Source organism: Eretmochelys imbricata, chromosome 5 (genome assembly GCF_965152235.1).
Source record: "Eretmochelys imbricata isolate rEreImb1 chromosome 5, rEreImb1.hap1, whole genome shotgun sequence".
In the NCBI taxonomy this organism is placed as follows: Eukaryota; Metazoa; Chordata; order Testudines; family Cheloniidae; genus Eretmochelys; species Eretmochelys imbricata.
In genome coordinates, this window is record NC_135576.1 from 23,275,096 (window position 1) to 23,293,938 (window position 18,843).

General features: G+C 42.0%; 1 protein-coding gene across 3 annotated transcripts in view; it reads right to left on the reverse strand.

Moving 5' to 3' along the window:
* ZFR (zinc finger RNA binding protein) overlaps positions 1–5,091 on the reverse strand; it is a 56,279-nt gene extending 51,188 nt beyond the window's left edge. For all 3 annotated transcript variants that reach the window (XR_013346115.1, XM_077816722.1, XM_077816721.1), the window contains exons 1-2: positions 4,940–5,091; positions 4,681–4,765 (exon numbers count right to left, since the gene is read on the reverse strand). Coding sequence is in view for 2 of the 3 variants with exons in the window: in XM_077816722.1 (XP_077672848.1) it covers positions 4,681–4,765; positions 4,940–4,976 (122 nt within the window). In the remaining variant the exon portion in view is untranslated. The remainder of the gene's footprint in view (positions 1–4,680; positions 4,766–4,939) is intronic.
* Positions 5,092–18,843: the final 13,752 nt, after the last annotated feature.

Here is an 18,843-nt window from a genome sequence, read left to right on the forward strand (position 1 = left end):
CAAAGTGAATTTGTGTGTGTCAATACCGTTAACAGAATATACAAACTATAAAGGTAATGGAGTATTTATAGCAGTTACCTTAACTGGCCATTTCAATAATGTAATTTTTTCCCTTGTAAACAGTAATGTTATAGCTATACAGTTTGTGTAAATGGTTTTGAATGAAGGCTATATAGAAATGACTAATAGGCAGTACGAAATTGTATGTAGTGGTGGAAGAGTGAAGGAAATAAGAACACTTCTACTCCATTATTTGTGTGTGTAAAATGTGGCCACTTTGCTCATTTCCTTGTCTGCCTTCAATTTACAAATGTACACTTGCAGCTACTTTATGTATTACATGTGAGCTGTAGCTCACAAAAGCTTATGCTCAAATAAATTGGTTAGTCTCTAAGGTACCACTAGTACTCCTTTTCTTTTTATGTTCAAAATCTTACTTCATCTCCTATTTCTCAACATAAGGGATTTCCATGCTTTTTTAATCACCTAATCAGTTCGGGGAGGTGCACTGCGCTTCCATAGTTTTATGTGTAAGTGATATTACGAACTGCTGTACAACAGAGTAATCTTGAATTATCTGAACTCAGGCCCCACACCTAAAGAGACTTTTACTTCACCTCTAAATTTGTATTTTTAAAAAATAAATATGTATTCATTTTAGATTTTTAAAAATATTTTTGATTCACCTGTCATACAAAGAATGTTAATATTTAGTTACGAAATGAAGCTACATTAGGCAACAAACTAGGTTCACAGCAATACTGATAGCACACAAACAATTTCTATCCCAGTTATGTTTTCATCTTCCTCTAACTGGTTGTTGACAATTTTAATAAACTGAGGAATTACCTAGTTTATTTTTCCTTTGACACAAGTAGTTCTTATGTAATATATCTTTATTTTTCTGTAGCAAAACTGTATATTTAATCAGTGTATTTTAGGTGCTAACAAGGTTGGTACTTGGTCTCATTTTAAAAATCTGTTCTGAATTAAAGGGAAAGATACCCCTTAGCACCTGACTAATTTAGAACTATTTTTAAAGGAACTATTTAGTCTCTCTTGGATGAAAAAATATTTTGCTCTGGATGTTTTTAGTGAGAGATTTTAAGTTTTAGTTAAAAGAAAAGGAGTACTTGTGGCACCTTAGAGACTAACCAATTTATTTGAGCATGAGCTTTCGTGAGCTACAGCTCACTTCCGATGAAGTGAGCTGTAGCTCACGAAAGCTCATGCTCAAATAAATTGGTTAGTCTCTAAGGTGCCACAAGTACTCCTTTTCTTTTTGCGAATACAGACTAACACGGCTGTTACTCTGAAACCTGTCACAAGTTTTAGTTAGTATTTTGAGATAGTCAAAAATTAATTAAGGCTCAGATCCAAGAAAGAAATTCATGCAAAGAGACGCTTGTAACTTCATCCATTTCCAGTGACATCAATGGGACTCCACATAATCAAAGTATAGCCCATGTGGATCTTTTTCCAGGATCTAGCCTTAATGTTGTCCCAACTTGTCAGAGTTTTGAGTGTTTATTTTTACAGAGTTGGAAGGGTCTGACTTATGTCTGCATGGATGATTATTTTATTATGTGTTTGATGTGTATTTGTTCGTGGGATGGGCATTTTGGTACTTACTACAAAAGTTAGCTACATTAGTGCACCTTTAATATGGGATGGGCCACTTTTTATATGTCCAAATATAGTATTGATGCAAAGCAGGTAACCCAAAGCATTTAGTCATAACTGTTACAGGTGCAATCAGTTGAAGTTTTACATTTCAAATCTGCGAGTTAGTCTTCAACAATTCATGGTTTTGTCCATCTTTATTTAAGATCTGCTGATATGTCCTCTGCCTAAGTATTAAAGCCTGTACCTTCACAGCAGACTATTAACAAATAGTAAGTAGATTTATTCTCTCTGTAACCTTAGTTTTTGAAGTCTTGTCCTCCACTGACACAAGCTTTTTTTTTTTTTATGCTGTGTGTTTCAGATATACTTAAGATAAGTTGGAACATTTCGAATGAGGATAATCAGCCATGTAGAGTTATTTTTTATTTTAGTATAAAAGGCATGTTAGTACTTTTGCTGGATTATCCTTTAACACCTTGTCTTTTTCAAATATTGCACATTGACATGTACAGCTTATAAATAAATTACTATGGACCTACTGAGTCTTACTCACTTGGGAAGTAAATTCCCTTGTAAGAGTTTCATTTTTAGGCAAGTTTTTTTTGGAATCTCTTCCTCTTGTGATGGATTTTTGGTTTTGGCTGTGTTTTTCCAAGAAAACATTTAAAGTATTTTTGTCTTAATCTGTTTTATATACAAAGGATATGTTGAATACTGCTTACTTTATCTCCTCATTTCACATCCACACTTGTGAAATCTAACTCATTTAGTGGAAGGAGATTCCTGTGCTAATGTATTTATGAAACAATATCTTACATTTGCGAGGGGAACGCAACAATCAAATAGGGTTGTTATATCACTAATTCCTATTATTCTATTTAGAAATAATTACAGACTTTTTAAAGTCTTATCCTCTTGCAATGAAGGACTTTTACTGTGTGCTTCAATGAGAAATTCTAAAGCTTCCTCTTTCAAGTTCTCATCTTGTCAACTCTGTAAGTTCCCACCACCCAAGAGAATATTAATTATTTTGTGTTAGTCTACAGTTCAAAAAACTGTAGAACTGCAAGATTCAGTCATTTAGGATTCATTTTAAAAAAAGTTTTGTTTTGTGTTAGAATAGTGTTTGTTATTCAGAGTTAAGAGAAGTGTTTACAGTTTTTCTTCAGGGTGGTGAAGGATTTTTGCTGTTTTCTCAGGAAGTCATTTACATATATGACTAAAAGAACAGGAGTACTTGTGGTACCTTAGAGACTAACAAATTTATTAGAGCATAAGCTTTTGTGGGCTACAGCCCACTTCATTAGATGCATAGAATGGAACATATAGTAAGAAGATTTTTTATATAGATAGATAGATACACACACAAGAAGGTGGAAGTAGCCATACAAACTGTTCTAATAAATTTGCTCATCTCTAAGGTGCCACAAGTACTCCTCTTCTTTTTGCGGATACAGACTAACACGGCTGCTACTCTGAAACATATGACTGTAATTGTTAAATACCATGTATACTTACTGTGCATACATAAAAAAATAACTGGCAGACCTGTCAAGTCTCACTCATTTAGGGAGGAAGGTTCTTTGCATTAAGAGCTGGTATGTCACATTTTATGTTTCTATTCTGTGCTTCCAGAAGAGAATGGAAGCAATCGTCTCTAATTTCTAATATCCATTATTCTATTTTGAGTTATTTTAAGAGTACTTTTCAGTGTCTCTCCACGTGATAAATTTTGGCAAACAAGCACCACAGAGTTTGAATGATCTCAAGCTCCTTTTAAAAATAAACCTTCCCCAATCATCGGTTAGGCAAATAGTTATATTATGCATACAGTTAATCTATATGAACACATGATTGTATTAGCATCAGATTATCTCAACCCCTCTCAGCAATTAGTTAAGAACAAGACATAGGTGGATAAAACAGAGACTCCGAAGGGGAGGGGCCTGTCTTTACTACATTTGCACAGCTCTTCGTAAAAATTGGTTTGTCACGATTAGGGGCCTCTAGATGCTGCTGTAATACAACCAACCACCCGTCAGATCACATACCCAAATTCAACCACTATCAGAAGACAAAAAGAAAAGGAGTACTTGTGGCACCTTAGAGACTAACCAATTTATTTGAGCATAAGCTTTCGTGAGCTACAGCTCACTTCATCGAATGCATTCAGTTTTTTTCCACTGAATGCATCCAATGAAGTGAGCTGTAGCTCACGAAAGCTTTTGCTCAAATAAATTGGTTAGTCTCTAAGGTGCCACAAGTACTCCTTTTCTTTTTGCAAATACAGACTAGCATGGCTGCTACTCTGAAACCTATCAGAAAAGAGTGTTGACAAAAGTCTTAGCTAAAAGATGAGTCCACATAATTATAAATACGGGCATGTTAATAGTTTATTGAAGTGCTTTCTCCGCCTTATCTTTACATGTTTGTAAGTGATATGTACAGTTATACACTAAACTCCACTACAGGAGCTTCAAGTCTCACATATGTGAGTAGAGACCTTCAGTAGGAATGGATTTTAAGGGCCTTTCCTCTCTACCCCTTCTGCAAAGGAGGATTTTCTTTTTTCGGAGCGTATTTCAGTGGAAAATTAACCCCCCCCCCCATGTTCTGGTGTTTTAAACTCTCCTTCATTCACCCGCTCACCCCGAGGGGAAAGAGGGGATTCTGCAGAGTAACAAAGACTCTCCCACCGTGTGTGCGGGGGGTGAAATAAAATCCCCTCTATCGGAGAGTATGAAAGGAGGCAGCTCTGCTTCCCTGGCGTCGCAGACTGTGAGTGGCCATTTTAATTTAAGGGCCTAGGGATCTGCTGCTCCTCCTCCGCACTGAGCCCAGCTCCGCTCCGCCCCTCCCCCGACCGGATCGGGGAGGCCCCGGCCCGGCCTCGTACGGCGGAGACATCCCAGGCACATGGGGGCCGCGGGGAGAGGCCCCACATAGGGTGCGGGGGTGGGAGAGGGGCTCGGGGTGGGCGCAGGCAGGCGGGGGGCGGGCCACAGGCACGGGTCCACAGGAGCCAGGCAGAAGAGGGAGGCGAAGGGCGGTTACCTATACTGGGCAGCAGCCCCACCATGGGTGAATCCAAAGTAGTTGCCGGTGGCCATTTTGGCATCTTCCCCCAGCCGGCTGGGCACTGCGGCGGCGAGGCGGCGGCGGCGGTCGGGGCCATGGCGGGAGGCCCGGGGGGGTGAGGTGAGGGAGAGAGAAAGAGAGAGCGAGCGAGATCAGACACGGCGCCTCAGGCAGCCCCCGCGCGTGGCCCGCACCCACTGTCCCCCGCCCCGCCCGCCCGAGCGGCGTTACTCACCATAAGTGAAGGAAACTACCGGGCATATGGGAATCATGAGTCCGGGCTGGCAGCAGTAGCGGCGGCCGCTGAACTCTCAACTCTCACCCCCCCTCCCTCCTCACCGCCGCGCTCGCTCACTCACTCGCTCGCCCTTCCCCCCACCCACCTACGGCCTCAACAACGACGAAGTGATGTGCGAGCAGGCCTGGGTGATGCGCATGCGCCGGACGGGCACTAGGGGTTGATGGGAGCTGTAGTCCCCCTTCATCCTGCCATCGCGCGCGATGTCGCCGCTGGGGAAGGTTGCCGCAGTGAGAATGTGCATGCGCGGGATGGGCAGCGGCGAACGGGAAATGTAGTTTCTCCCCTTCCGCCCCTCTTCCGGACCCAGAAGACGTAAAGAAGCCTATAAAGGGCCGCCATTGACGTGTTGGTTAAAATCATGAAAAGAAAAGGAGTCCTTGTGGCACCTTAGAGACTAACCAATTTATTTGAGCATGAGCTTTCGTGAGCTACAGCTCACTTCATCAGATACGTATCTGATGAAGTGAGCTGTAGCTCACGAAAGCTCATGCTCAAATAAATTGGTTAGTCTCTAAGGTGCCACAAGGACTCCTTTTCTTTTTGCGAATACAGACTAACACGGCTGTTACTCTGAAACCTGTTAAAATCATGCGCATTCACCTTCCGCCCTTTCTTCAGGGGGTAACAGGTTTATTTGATTTGCACCGACAGTATTTTATACGTCGCTGCAGGTATCTATAGTTCCATTACAACTATTTTTGTACAAGTGCACATGTATACGGTCACACATTATACACAGTATTAAAATATAGTGAGTTGCATGTGACACGAGGTACAGATAGTCAGGGGCTATCCTCTATCACTGCATTTTCACCCATCTCTTTTCTATACAGAACCTCAGCTTTTGCAGGTCCCTCCCTGAACAAATTGTATTTCCACATGTGGGAGATCTGAGCAAATGAATAGTCACACCCTGATTCTGCAGTGAGCTTCCTATGGCTGCATGGAGCACCTCACAAAAGCTTATGCTCAAATAAATTTGTTAGTCTCTAAGGTACCACAAGTCCTCCTGTTCTTTTTGCCAATACAGACTAACACGGCTGCTACTCTGAAACCTTTAAAATAATGGGGTCCTGTTGGGCAGGTGCAGGGGGCTACCCATGAGGCCCTGATCCTGCAAAATCTTAAATGAGTGGATCCCTTATAATATCCAGGTGGGGGCCTCCTGCGTCTACCAACACAACATGGCATGAAAGTAGGAGGATCCCTTTGCAAAGCTGAGGCACAAAGTCCGCAAACTACTCATTCCACTCACACGAATGAATGAGTAGAAGGTTCCTTTGAAAATACAGTCCATACTGTTGACCCACCATGAACAGTTCAGAGACAGTGAATATGATCACCTTTGTTAGGAAACCTATCATCCTAAGGTTAATCAAAAAACCCTAAAAGAATCTCCAAATATACAGGACCAAGTTCACCATTTGTGTAACTCTAGTCAAAGTTATACTTAGTAGGCTAGATGCATTTACTTCTGACTTATTGAGTACCATTCTGTTCCACCTTTAAGCAATCCCCTTCATTAGGTAACTGATCATTGCAAATCCCTGGAGATGAAATGAGTAGGCACAAGTTAACTTTTCCCCCCTTCAGTGAGCAATATTGACTTTAAGACCCAATATCTGCAGCTCCTTCAATAAATTAACAAAGGCCTGTCACATTGCAGTCTTCGTAAATTTAATTTTAAAGTTGTCATTTAGAAGAATTTCACTCCTTGAGGAAGGATTTTGCTCTGTTTCAAAGTGATTTTTTAAAAAGCTGTTTAAGTAAGTCATATCCTTTTTAAATTATCACAGTTTGAGAGTATCTGTTATTAAAAAAACAGTGACTCCCAAATAGCAGACTTCTTATTGATAATTTTTATCATTTATTTCACTATGGACATATTTATAAAATAGGCATAACAAAAGGGAGGTATCTGATATCATCTGCATAACAAAAGGGAGGCATCTGCGCTTTTGATTCTCTATGCATCTGCGATAGTCTAATCACATAACTTTCCACACAATTATTAGCATACCAAATTAGTATTTCCACACAATTATTAGCATACCATATTAGTAATACCAAATCACTCCACGTAGCTTTGTAAGCCAATAGAGTAGCTCATAAGAAGAAATAAAGATATGTACTCCTCTTGTTATCTTTGTTCCCACTCAGGCAGAGTAGGGAAAGAAACCTGCACTGGTAAGAGAATGAACAAGGTGAACATAGGTGTTTTGCAAAAAGAAAAGGAGTACTTGTGGCACCTTAGAGACTAAAATATTTATTTGAGCATAAGCTTTCGTGAGCTACCGCTCACTTCATCTGATGAAGTGAGCTGTAGCTCACGAAAGCTTATGCTCAAATAAATTTGTTAGTCTCTAAGGTGCCACAAGTACTTCTTTTATTTTTCCAAATACAGACTAACACAGCTGCTACTCTGATAGGTGTTTTAGTTTACATCTCAGACTACCAAAATCACCAACCTCCTGCAATAGATACTGAGCCATGAGTGAAAGTACTCTCTTGGATCCTCTCTCTGTGAAGAAAGCAGCTGGTAATTAGAGCCATTTAATTGCTTTTGCTTTCATGTCATCTGAAGATCCTATCCTGCAAGATGCTTTACACAAGCTGACACCTACACAGAAAAATGCACAGAACTGGGAATTAAGTCATTAGAGCCTCAATTGGAATCAGGACACTTAAAAAAAAAAGAGTTATTTCTCCTCGAAACTCTTGACTTACTTAATTTTCCATAACTGGACTTCAGGTTTACAGTGTCTGGGATTCTCTTATTCACTCCTCTGACAAATGACCTCTGAATGTTTAGTTTCATTTTTAAATGACGTTGCTAAACAAGTCATCTGCAGGAGATGTGCAGACCTTGTGATACCACCTTATCCCCAAGATTCAACAAATACATTTGCAACATTTGTCTCTTCACAGACTTTTGGAGCTAAAAATCTGGAAGGAACATTTTCTTGTCTTATCTACAGTACTGATTTCTATTTCATATTTTATACTCATTCTGCACAAGCAGCTTCTATGTAGATCACAAGGAGTTTGTTATACAGATTGAGTGCAGAATATTTAAGAATTCAGCACTATAGAGCTGCACTCATTCCAGATGTAGACTTGGCCCTGGTCTACACTATGGGGTTAAGTCGAATTTAGCTGCGTTAGGTCAATTTTAAAATGAATGCATCTACACAACCAACCGCGTTCCGTCAACCTAAAGGGTTCTTAAAATAGACTTCTGTACTCCTCCCTGGCGAGGGGAGTAGCACTAAAATCGAACTTGCTGGGTCAAATTTGGGGTAGTGCAGACGCAATTCAATGGTATTGGCCTCTGGCTATCCCAGAGTGCTTCCATGTGACTGCTCTGGACAGCACTTTGAACTCCGATGCACTAGCCAGGTACACAGGAAAAGCCCCGGGAAATTTTGAATTACATTTCCTGTTTGGTCAGCGTGGCGAATTCAGCAGCACAGGTGACCATGCAGTCCCCCCAGAATCGCAAACAAGCTCCAGCATGGACAGAAAGGGAGACCCTGGATCTGATTGCTGTACGGGGAGAAGAACCTGTGCAGGCCGAACTCTGATCAAAGAGAAGAAATACTAATATATATGCCAAAATCGCACAGGGCATGGTGGAGAGAGGCTACAACAGGGACACACAGCAGTGCCGCGTGAAAGTTAAGGAGATCAGGCAAGCCTACTAAAAGACAAAGCAGACAAATGGTCGCTCCGGGTCAGAGCCCCATACATGCCGCTTCTATGAGCGGCTGCATGGCATTCTAGGGTGGGACCCTACCACTACCCTACCACTGTCTGTGGACACCTGCAAGCGGGGAGTCTCACGCAACAGGGAGGAGGATTTTGTGGAAGAGGAGGAGGAGGAGAATGTGCAGCAGGCAAGCAATGAATCTGTTCTCCCTGGCAGCCAGGACCTTTTCATCACCTTGGAGCCAATACCCTCCCAAGATGGGATCCCCGACCCTGAAGCCGGAGAAGGCAGCTCTGGTGAGTGCACATTTGTAACTACAGTACAGGGTTTAAAAGCAGTAGTGTTTAATGTTTGATTTGCCCTGAAGAATTGGGATGCATTCGCGGCCAGTACAGCTACTGGAAAAGTCTGTTAACGTGTCTGGGGGATGGAGCAGGAATCCTCCAGGGACATCTCCATGAAGCTCTCCTGGAAGTACTCTAAAAGCCTTTGCAGAAGGTTTCTGGGGAGGGCTGCCTTATTTCATCCTCCACGGTAGGATACTTTACCATGCCAAGCCAGTAGCAAGTAGTCTGGAATCACTGCAGCACAAAGCATGGCAGCGAATGGTCCTGGGTTTTGGTTGCATTCAAGCAACATTTGGTCTTTATCTTTCTGTGTTAGCCTCAGGAGAGTGATATCATTCATAGTCGCCTGATGAAATAGGGGAATTTTTGTAAGGGAACAGTAAAAGGACCTCGTTCATGCTGGGTTGTTTGCACTTGGTGAAAAGGGATCATCCCAGAGAATAGCCATGCGGTGGGGGGGGGGTGAAGGGATCATCCCAGAGAATAGCCACGCAATTACTACAGCCCGTGCTTTCAGGAATGTCTGTGTCCATGTCCTCATCACAATCATCCTGGCATCTCTTAGCCCAGTTCTGCACATACTCCAGGATAATGCACGAGGTGTTTACAATGCTCACAACAGCAGCGGTGAGCTGAGCAGGCTCCATGCTTGCCATGGTATGGCATTTGCACGGGTAACCCAGGAAAAAAGGCGCAAAACAATTGTCTGCCGTTGCTTTCACGGAGGGAGGGGCAACTGACGACATGTACCAAAAGCTCCCCATCAGGCATTAGGAGCTCAACCCAGAATTCCAATGGGCAGCGGAGACTGCGGGAACTGTGGGATAGCTACCCATAGTGCACCACTCCGTAAGTCGATGCTAGCTACAGTGTTGAGGACACACTCCGCCGACTTAATGCGCTTACTAGGGACATACACAATCGACTGTATAAAATTGATTTCTAAAAATCGACTTCCACAAAATCGACCTAATTTCGTAGTGTAGGCATTCCCTTGTTGGGTTTCCCATTTTGCTGCTTGATGTAGCTACACAGAAGTTGCTTTTCCACATAGTTTAATTTTGACTGATTCTTCATGCTTATCTTGTTTCAAAGAGACAGTAATATAATCACTTCATTTAGATATGGAACTTTAACAACTTATTGTAAGAGTATTTTTAAAATATCCCTGTGGTGGTGGGGTGAGAAACTACTTTTAGAAAATTCTCTAGAGTCTTCCTCAAAATATCAGCGCTATTTGACTAAACATTGTTCCTCAGCAATTTTCTACTGATTAGAGTGCTCACAGTTCATATAGTCACCAGAAATCATTATGTGAACTATACTTCATTACTCACCTGAGTAGTAGCATAGGTGCTGACTTCTGCTCCCAGTTGGTGCTTGACCCTCCTCTGCCCTCAGTCCCGCCCCGACTCCACCGCTGCCCCGCCCTCATTCCAACCCCTTCCCCAAAGTCCCCACCCCAACTCTGCCCCCTCCCTGCCCCTATTCTGACTCCTTCCCCAAATCCCTGGCCCCGTCTCCTCCCCTGAGCACACCACCTTCCCGCTCCTCCCCCTCCCTCCCAGCAAGGCGGGAAGCTCTGGGAGGTGGGCGGAAGAGCGGGGATGCAGCGTGCTCAGGGGAGGAGGCGGTGGAGGAGGAAGTGGGGCAGATGAGGAGTTTGGCTGCCGGTGGGTGCAGAGCACCCATTCATTTTTCCCTGCGGGTGCTCCAGCCCCGGAGCACCCATGGAGTCAGCGCCTATGAGTAGTAGCTCATAGGATCTAGAGCACAGGATGAACTGCAGCATTAGGCATACTAAGACCTAGAAGAAAAACATTCCACATCTTAATAACGGGAGTTATAATCTGAAGCAAATCGGATACACTGTTACTTTTGGATAAACTCTTCTCATGGCAGTTTGAGCTGTAGCTGTTTCTGCATCCTTAAATGGGAGAAAAGAAAAGTGGGGAAAAAGTGAAGAAGTAGATGGGAAAGGGAATAGGCAAAGAAAAAAATTATTCAAACATATTAGCATGTATCTGAAAATATTTCTTAAATAAGGAAAGAGTCCTCCCTCATCTCTTCACCCGTTGAGAAACCACAAAAATAGTCAAACTATTTTAACAAGTGATGGAAGAATGTTGTTGGGGGAAAAATAATAAGCATGATACATTTTAGCCCAAAGGGTTGTTAGGTTGGGTTCACTTTCATATGTTTTGTGACTACGGGAATCCATGTTGGTTCCAAGATGGAGTTTTTATGCCCATGTGAGCTATAAATTAATTTTCCCGCTCTTTTATTTCTTCTGGAGTTGTAAACAACTTCCAGTCAGAACTGGTTTTTCTAAGGGTTTCCTAGAAGGGGCTTCCCACCTTTTCTAAGGGGTTTCCCAGGCAAGTATATAAAAGACTGCCCTGAACATGGGCTCAGGGCTGTCCATCTGAGTAGCAGCCAGGGATGGTCACGGGTCCTACCTGCAGGCATCTATCCACCATAGTGATAGGAGGGCTGCTGTTCTCCTGGACGCATCATCTGCTGTACCCCATGGTCCCGAAGGAACAACAAGGGACTCCTTGGAGATCCTCTCCAAAGGCTTACCATTAGCTGGAGGACTGAGGTCCCAAGCAAGCGCTGTCGCTTCAATCCATGGAGAAGGTTTTTTTATATCTATATCTATCTATCTATCTATATCTGTTTATAGGGTTGAGTTTGGAGGTAATCACTGTATTGTGTCATTTTGCTGTTTATTCCCCTTCTTATTTGTCCCCTTTGTCATAAACCCTTCAATACACTTTATTTGATTTTATCTTTATTGCTTGACTCCTCATTATTTAGGGTGGGAGGGTCCTCTTTGCCGGAGAAAGGGGCTCTACCAGATGATAGATGCTGGACAGGGAGGCCGAACCTAGGGAGACAGGAAGCATAAGGGTCTCTTGTTTTCACACACACACTCCTCCTTTGCCTTTCAGTCTTTTCCCCCTCTAACAGGGTGGGTTCCCTCCTTCACCCAAACTTAGATGCACCTAAAAACAGATAGGAACACAAATAGAAAGTGAATCGTTAATCTTGGTTTCCTCAACTTTGGGAATAGGAGGAACAGGAGCAGATCTCCACTTCATGGTGAAACAGAAAAAGAAGCAGTTTAGCATACTGTCATCCATTCTGACTGTTTAAGTTGAGCATCATGATGCCTAGACAGGATGCAAATATCCACTATTGTATCACAGCTTTGCATGATGTGGGTTTCCCTCCATCCCTTCTCTCCACACAAAACTAGCCTCTTTGGAAGCTCTCAAAATCATAGCAGAGCCAGCCTTGAATAGACCTGCAAGTTTTTGTACCAAGAGTGGAAAAGGTTTCTTTAAAAGATATTGCTGCAGGCTATTAAAAACCTCAAATCTAAAATGGCCCTTGTTTGGCCACCAGAGGTCAGGGCAGAATTTTCTACAAAAGAAGATGAATTTAAAATTTTTCGCACGCATGATAGAGGACATCCAGACTAAGTCTGTCTTCACTCCCCAAAATGTGTCTTTTTACAGAGAGTTAGTTATCTTTCTGTAAAGTAACTCCCCCTCCACACACACCTTTTTAAGCAGTGAAGAAAAAGCCTAAGATGAGCAGTGCTAACACTCTTGTCACAAATACTGGTGATTAAAGAAAATGTGTTACCTCTTGGCAACAGGCCTACGTGGTGGATCATAGATGTTACAGGCCAAGACGCCAAGTAAATAAAATGACTTAAACCATTCATTAAACCAAAGATAATAGGTTACTAGCATTTACAAAGTCTCAGTGCTACAAGAGTCATGAAAAAACCCCATGCAATTATCTTGTTTTATATAATTCATAATACAATTATAAAGCTAGTTAATTAGAATTCATAATGCATGTGTGACACACAGAGAACCAATCATGACACACAACTAACTGCATAGCCTAATTGTATCCTTCACACTTTCTCCCCTCAGCCCAGTTTGTTGTCATGGCACTTTGCATAGGTCTAGAAGCTATTTTGGGATGGGGTAAGGTAGAAGAGTAGAACTAGAGCCTTCATTTGTAACTGACAAGTTTTTTCCCCCACATCCATTAAAAGGTATTGAAGCTCAAAATTACTGAAAAAGACAAGTGCTACAGACAAAATAATAATGATAAAAATATACCTTGTCAAACATTAACTCTGCCAATTAACTCTGCCATTTTGGAGTCAAGAACCATGCAGTTAATTACTGCTATACGGCTAAAGGAGATTTTATTGGAAAAGTGGCAGTGTCATATTTTTCCTCATTCTCATCCAGCTACCTAAGCATGCTGGCTAAAATTTCTCCCTTTGAATGAAGAGCAAAGAGCCAACACTGCAATATTATTTCCAGCCAAACTTGTAAGTGAAATTAAATGAAGTGTTCATGCAATTATTGAATTAGGAGAAGGGTTTACATCCTTTTAAGGAAATTCATGAAGAAGAGAGTTTGGACACAGAATACATCTAATATGGAAGACATTTTAAGGGTTCTGAAAGTGGAACTGAACCATCTGGGTCAGCAGTATCAGCAAGTAGAAGGAGGGTTTATCTTGCCGGAGTCAGTCTTCTTCCCATTTTTCCTAAAATGGCCAGAATCTGTTTCTTTTGAAATTTTTTTGAAATGTTTCTTTCTTTTGAAACAGGCTTAAGTAGCAAAACACTACTCAAAGGAACCCCTCATCATAGGGAAGTTTAACATTAGATTCCTCACTTCAACCAAACATTCCCTTCCTGAGGTTGCTCTGCTGCTTGGAACTATAGATACTAGAACAGATTTGGTTCCTACTTAGGAAAATAGCCCAGGGGGCATGGATTAACTAATTAAGAACCATAAGGGAAAATCCTTGTCTCCTTTATTTATTTTGATTTCTTTTAGGGCCCAAGTCCTTGATTTAAAATATAAAAATAACTTAGAATGTGTCTATCATTCTCTATTTTGATTTGTGTTTAATGTCCATAAAAGTTTCTTGTATTAGGACTAAGGAATAGAAGCTGTTAACCCTTTAAGAGAGCAAAGTACGTTGGAATACTTGCAAATTATAAAGGACTATGCAGGCATTTTTATTCTAGTATAAGGGTTTGTTTATTAGGTAAAGGGTCTGAAAAAGAACATCTTCTGAACCCAGGCTAACGGGATTTCTAGCCTGTGTATGAAAAACCTGGGCATTCCAAGCTGTAAAGCAAGTGCAGCTTGCCCCTTAAGAATCTACAGCCTGCTTGTATCATCAGCCAGGGTGAGAATTTGTTAATTCATATGTTATCTTAGACTTAGTTTGTATTTTTGTTTAAGGTAATCAGCTTTGATTTGTTTGCTATCACTTAAAATCTTTTTGTAATTATTAAACTTGTTTTATGTTTTACTTTAAATGAAGTGCATGGAAAATCATAGGTCAAGGGACAAAGACTGTTTCATATTCCTTTCCACATTGAGGGGGAGATGACCTGCATAATAAATTCATAGTGGTTGGGGTTTGGACCAGGGCAGGACGGTACAGCTCTGGGGTCCTAGGCTAGGAAGCTGGTGGTTACATTGGCTGTAGCCTCTCTATTGTTGGTTCATGCAGGGGCTGGTCAGAGAGCCTACATGTAACTGCTACTAGGTTTGTCCCTACCTGTATGAATACTGGTGGACGTTTAGGACCGGGAGCAGGTCTGCAACTTGTCACAGCTCACAGCAGCACAGTAAGAGAGGGAGCCCAGGCTGTTGGGTCAGAGGGCTCAGTGGTACCCCAGTTCCAGGTGGCATCCTGGGGGGAACCCATCACAAGACCATTGTTAAATATTTGTTCCCTTCATAGGTATTTTTAGACTGTAATCAACTCACCCCTTAACCTTCTGTTTGTTAATCTAAATCGAGCTCCTTAAATCTGTCACTATAAGACAAATTTTCTAATCCTTTAATAATTCTCACAGCTCTTCGCTGAACCCTCTCCAATGTACCAACAACCTTCTTGAAGTGAGGACACCAGAACTAGACACATTATTCCAGCGATGATTGCCCTACTGCCAAATACAGAGGTAAAACTGTCTCTCTCCTTCTTCTCCTACTCAAGATACTTTTGTTTATACACCAAAGATTGGGCTTGCCCTTTTGGCCACAGCATTGCAGTGGGAAGCTCATGTTCAGATGATTATACACCAAAACCCTCAAGTCTTTTTCAGACTCTCACAATGCAGGACTATCCTGGGAAGCAGTAAGTATGTCCTACATTCTTGGTTCCTTGATATATGCATTTAGCCATATCAAAATGCATACTTTTTGCTTGAGCCCAGGTTTCCAAGTGGTCTAGATCACTCTGGATCAGTTACCTGTCCTTTTCATTATTTACTCCTCCCCCACTTTTTGTGTCATCAGCAAACCTGATTAGAGATGATTTTATATTTTCTTCCAGGTCATTAATAAAAATGTTAAATAGCATAGAGCCACCCTTCAGGACTCCAGGTACCCATTCCCTGTTTACAGTTACATTTCAAAACCTATCAGTTAGTCAGCTGTTAATTCATTTGATACATTCCATGTTAATTTTATATCTTTCTAATTTTTTAATCAAAATGTCATGTACCAAGTCAAAAGTCTTACAGAAGTTCAGATATATTACACCAACACTGTTACCTTAATCAAACTTAGAATCTCCTAAAGATATATCAATTTAGTTTGACAGGCTCTACTTTAATGCCCATCAACATGGATTTATGGAATTATATTCCTTCCCCTTTAATTATTTAATAATTGAGTCCTGAATCAGCTGTTCCATTTTCTTGTCTGCAATCCATGTCAGACTGACAGGCTTATAATTATCTGGGTCATTCCATTTACCCTTTTTAAAATAATGGTGCAATATTAGCTTTCTTCCAATCTTCTGGAATTTTCCTGGTGTTCCAAGACTTATTGAAAATAAACTTTAATGGTCCAGTTAGCTCTTTAACTTTCATCCAAGGGTTTAAAAGCGCTGGCTATCTGGATCTCCTGACAAATAATAAATTTGTTAGTCTCTAAGGTGCCACAAGTCCTCCTTTTCTTTTTGCGGATACAGACTAACACAGCTGCTACTCTGAAACCTGACTTAAGAGTGACTACTTTTAGTAGCTGCTGTTTAATATCCTTCTGAGAGGATGGAATGGAAAGAGTGTAGATGATGTACTCATATTATCTGATGATTTTTTTCCCAAATACATAACAGAAATATGTATTGAACTCTTCTGCATTATTATTGATAATTCTATCATTTCCCTCTATGAATGGACCAATACCATTGTTAGGATTCTTTTAGTTCCTAATATGCTTAAAAAACTCTTTCCTATTGTGTTTAACTCTGCTGGCCATAGATTTCGCCATGTGTGCCTTTGTTTACCTTATAAATTTTCTAAAATTCCTAGCTTCTGATTTAAATTAATGACTATCAACTTCCCACTTCTTCCATTTATTATATTTTTTTTATTTTCTATATCTGCCTTCACTTCCCTTCTAAACCAGTTTTTTTTAAACTAATGCAGCCTTTTCCTTGATTGTGTCATCTAGTAAAATGTTCTTAAACAATTCCCAATTATCATACATATTTTTTCTGATAAAATTCTTCCTCTGGACTGATTTAGCTCGTAATTGTTTCCAGCTTTGTGAAATTGGCCCTTTTAAAGCACCACTTGAAAATGGTAGCCTCCTTCTCCCCTCACAGAAACACAGGGTCACTGAGGTCCTTTTTTCTCCCTGGGAGAGCTGCCAGGAGCTTTGTTTATCTCAGCAGCTGGAGTGTATCTGCTTGGATGGGTGCTGCATTCTTGTTCTCTTGCTACCAAGAGTTCCCTGCTGGAGTGGTGTTGGCAGGGCACTCCAAAGCAGTGGGTCTTGGTGTTAATACCGCATTGAGATAAATGGGGTAGTACATCCATCTTAGAGCTGTTGTCTTAGGCTCTCTGTAGACTTATTCAGACATCAGTGCATTGGATACACTCAGGTCATCTTTTCAACCTGTTCTTTCCAACTAGAAAGGCTAGAAACTTCTCTTAAAAAAAAAAAAGATAAAAACAGATTCTTATGTAATAACATGACTCAAGCCATGGGCCTATAGTGCCTACACCTTAATCTGGCCCTAGATATCAATGAAGATATGAAACCTTCTAGCGAATACAAATGACAAGGTGCATGTATTCCCCACAGAGTCTTGCAAGAAATTAAACTTCACTAGAGTTAAGAGAAGAGAACTAGCTTTTTCAGGTACAGTATCTTGTATGGTGGGCATGGGACACCAAATGAAGTGGATTGTCTAGTAGTGTCAAAGACCCTTATGTGCAACATTTACTAAACACTTAAAAGGCAGGTCAGTGGAAGAACTCCGAATGAGATTCTTCAGGTTTCTGGAAAATGCCTTCTTCATACTGAGCATTCTCTGACATTTAACAAGTACATAGCAAAGTCACTGCCGTACTAGCGTTACATCATCTTATTTGCATGGTTACCCCCTATTAGCAGAGAGTATGTCTACAATGCAGCTGGAAGCCAGCTTCTCAGCTGGGTAAGCCTGCTCACACTAGCTTGGCATGAGCAAGCATGCTAAAAATAGCAGTGTGGACATTACCACTTCCGAGGAGACTCAGACCCTTGAGAGCCTGAACTACAGTGGCCACACCACACTGCTATTTTTAGCTTGAGTGGAGCTAGCTTGAGTCTGTCTGCTTAGGCTGGGCACCTTGCTCCCAGCTGCAATGTGGACATACCCATAATGATGTGAATGCTGTATTATTGTACAGAGGAGGTTCTAAATTAGTGGTTTTCAACCAGGGGTCTGAGATCCAGCATTAGACTTGCTGGAGCCCAGGGCAGAAAGCCAAAGCCCTGCTGCATGGGGTTGAAGCCTGAGCCCTGCCACCCAGGACTGAAGCCAAAGCTTCATAAAGTAATAGTGTGAATTTAGTGCTTGTGGAAGGTGACAGACTTGGAAAGTTGTCTTCTATTAGCAGGGCAGTTGGTACAACTCTGCAACTGATTATAATACATGTTCCCCTGAAACTCAGCCAGCACTATTTCATCACTAAAATAGCACTGAAATTGTCACTAGCATTCATAATTAACACCCATTGAGATGAGTGACGGAATCTTTTAGAGCTACAGCATGTTTAGATGTTGACTGTAGGATGGCACTGCATCTGTTCACCTTTGGAAGGTTCTACTGTATTTGCAACTCTAAGAGCTAGAGACTTCCTACACAAGGACAAAGACTCAAGAGGAAGTGACAAGGCCCCAAGAGCCATGCAGCTGCAATCTACCGCTCTGCGATGGCCATGCCACCGATCGGAAACACCACTGCTGAAGAGTGTGAAACTAGTTTACTCCCCAGATCTGTGCTGAGATTATCAGCCGAGTGGCATGGTGCTAACAGTCCCCCAGCTGCGATGGGGGCCAAGATGCACACGCTGCGAAAGGGGAGTCGGGGCTCCAGAGTCCCTGCTCTTGACGTGTCCATTCTCCCTTCAATTTAGGGTACAGGGGAGAGCGAGACCTGGGCCCTGCACAAGAGGTCTGTTACCCTCCCTGGCTCTTAATCCCTAGCTGAAGGGGGTGACTAGGGATCAGTTTCCTGCCCAGGCCACACGGGGGCAGGGGTGTGTGGGGGTGGGACCACGCCCGTTCTGTGGGCTGGCTCCCTTCTACGCCGGGGCGGGAAGCACAGGGCCACCCATTGAGCCTCGTGGCTTGGACTAAAGAGACGCTTCCTTCCTCTTTAAACACCCCCGCCTCGGCAGCACCCTACGTGAGGCGCTGCGGGACGTAATGACGTAGTCA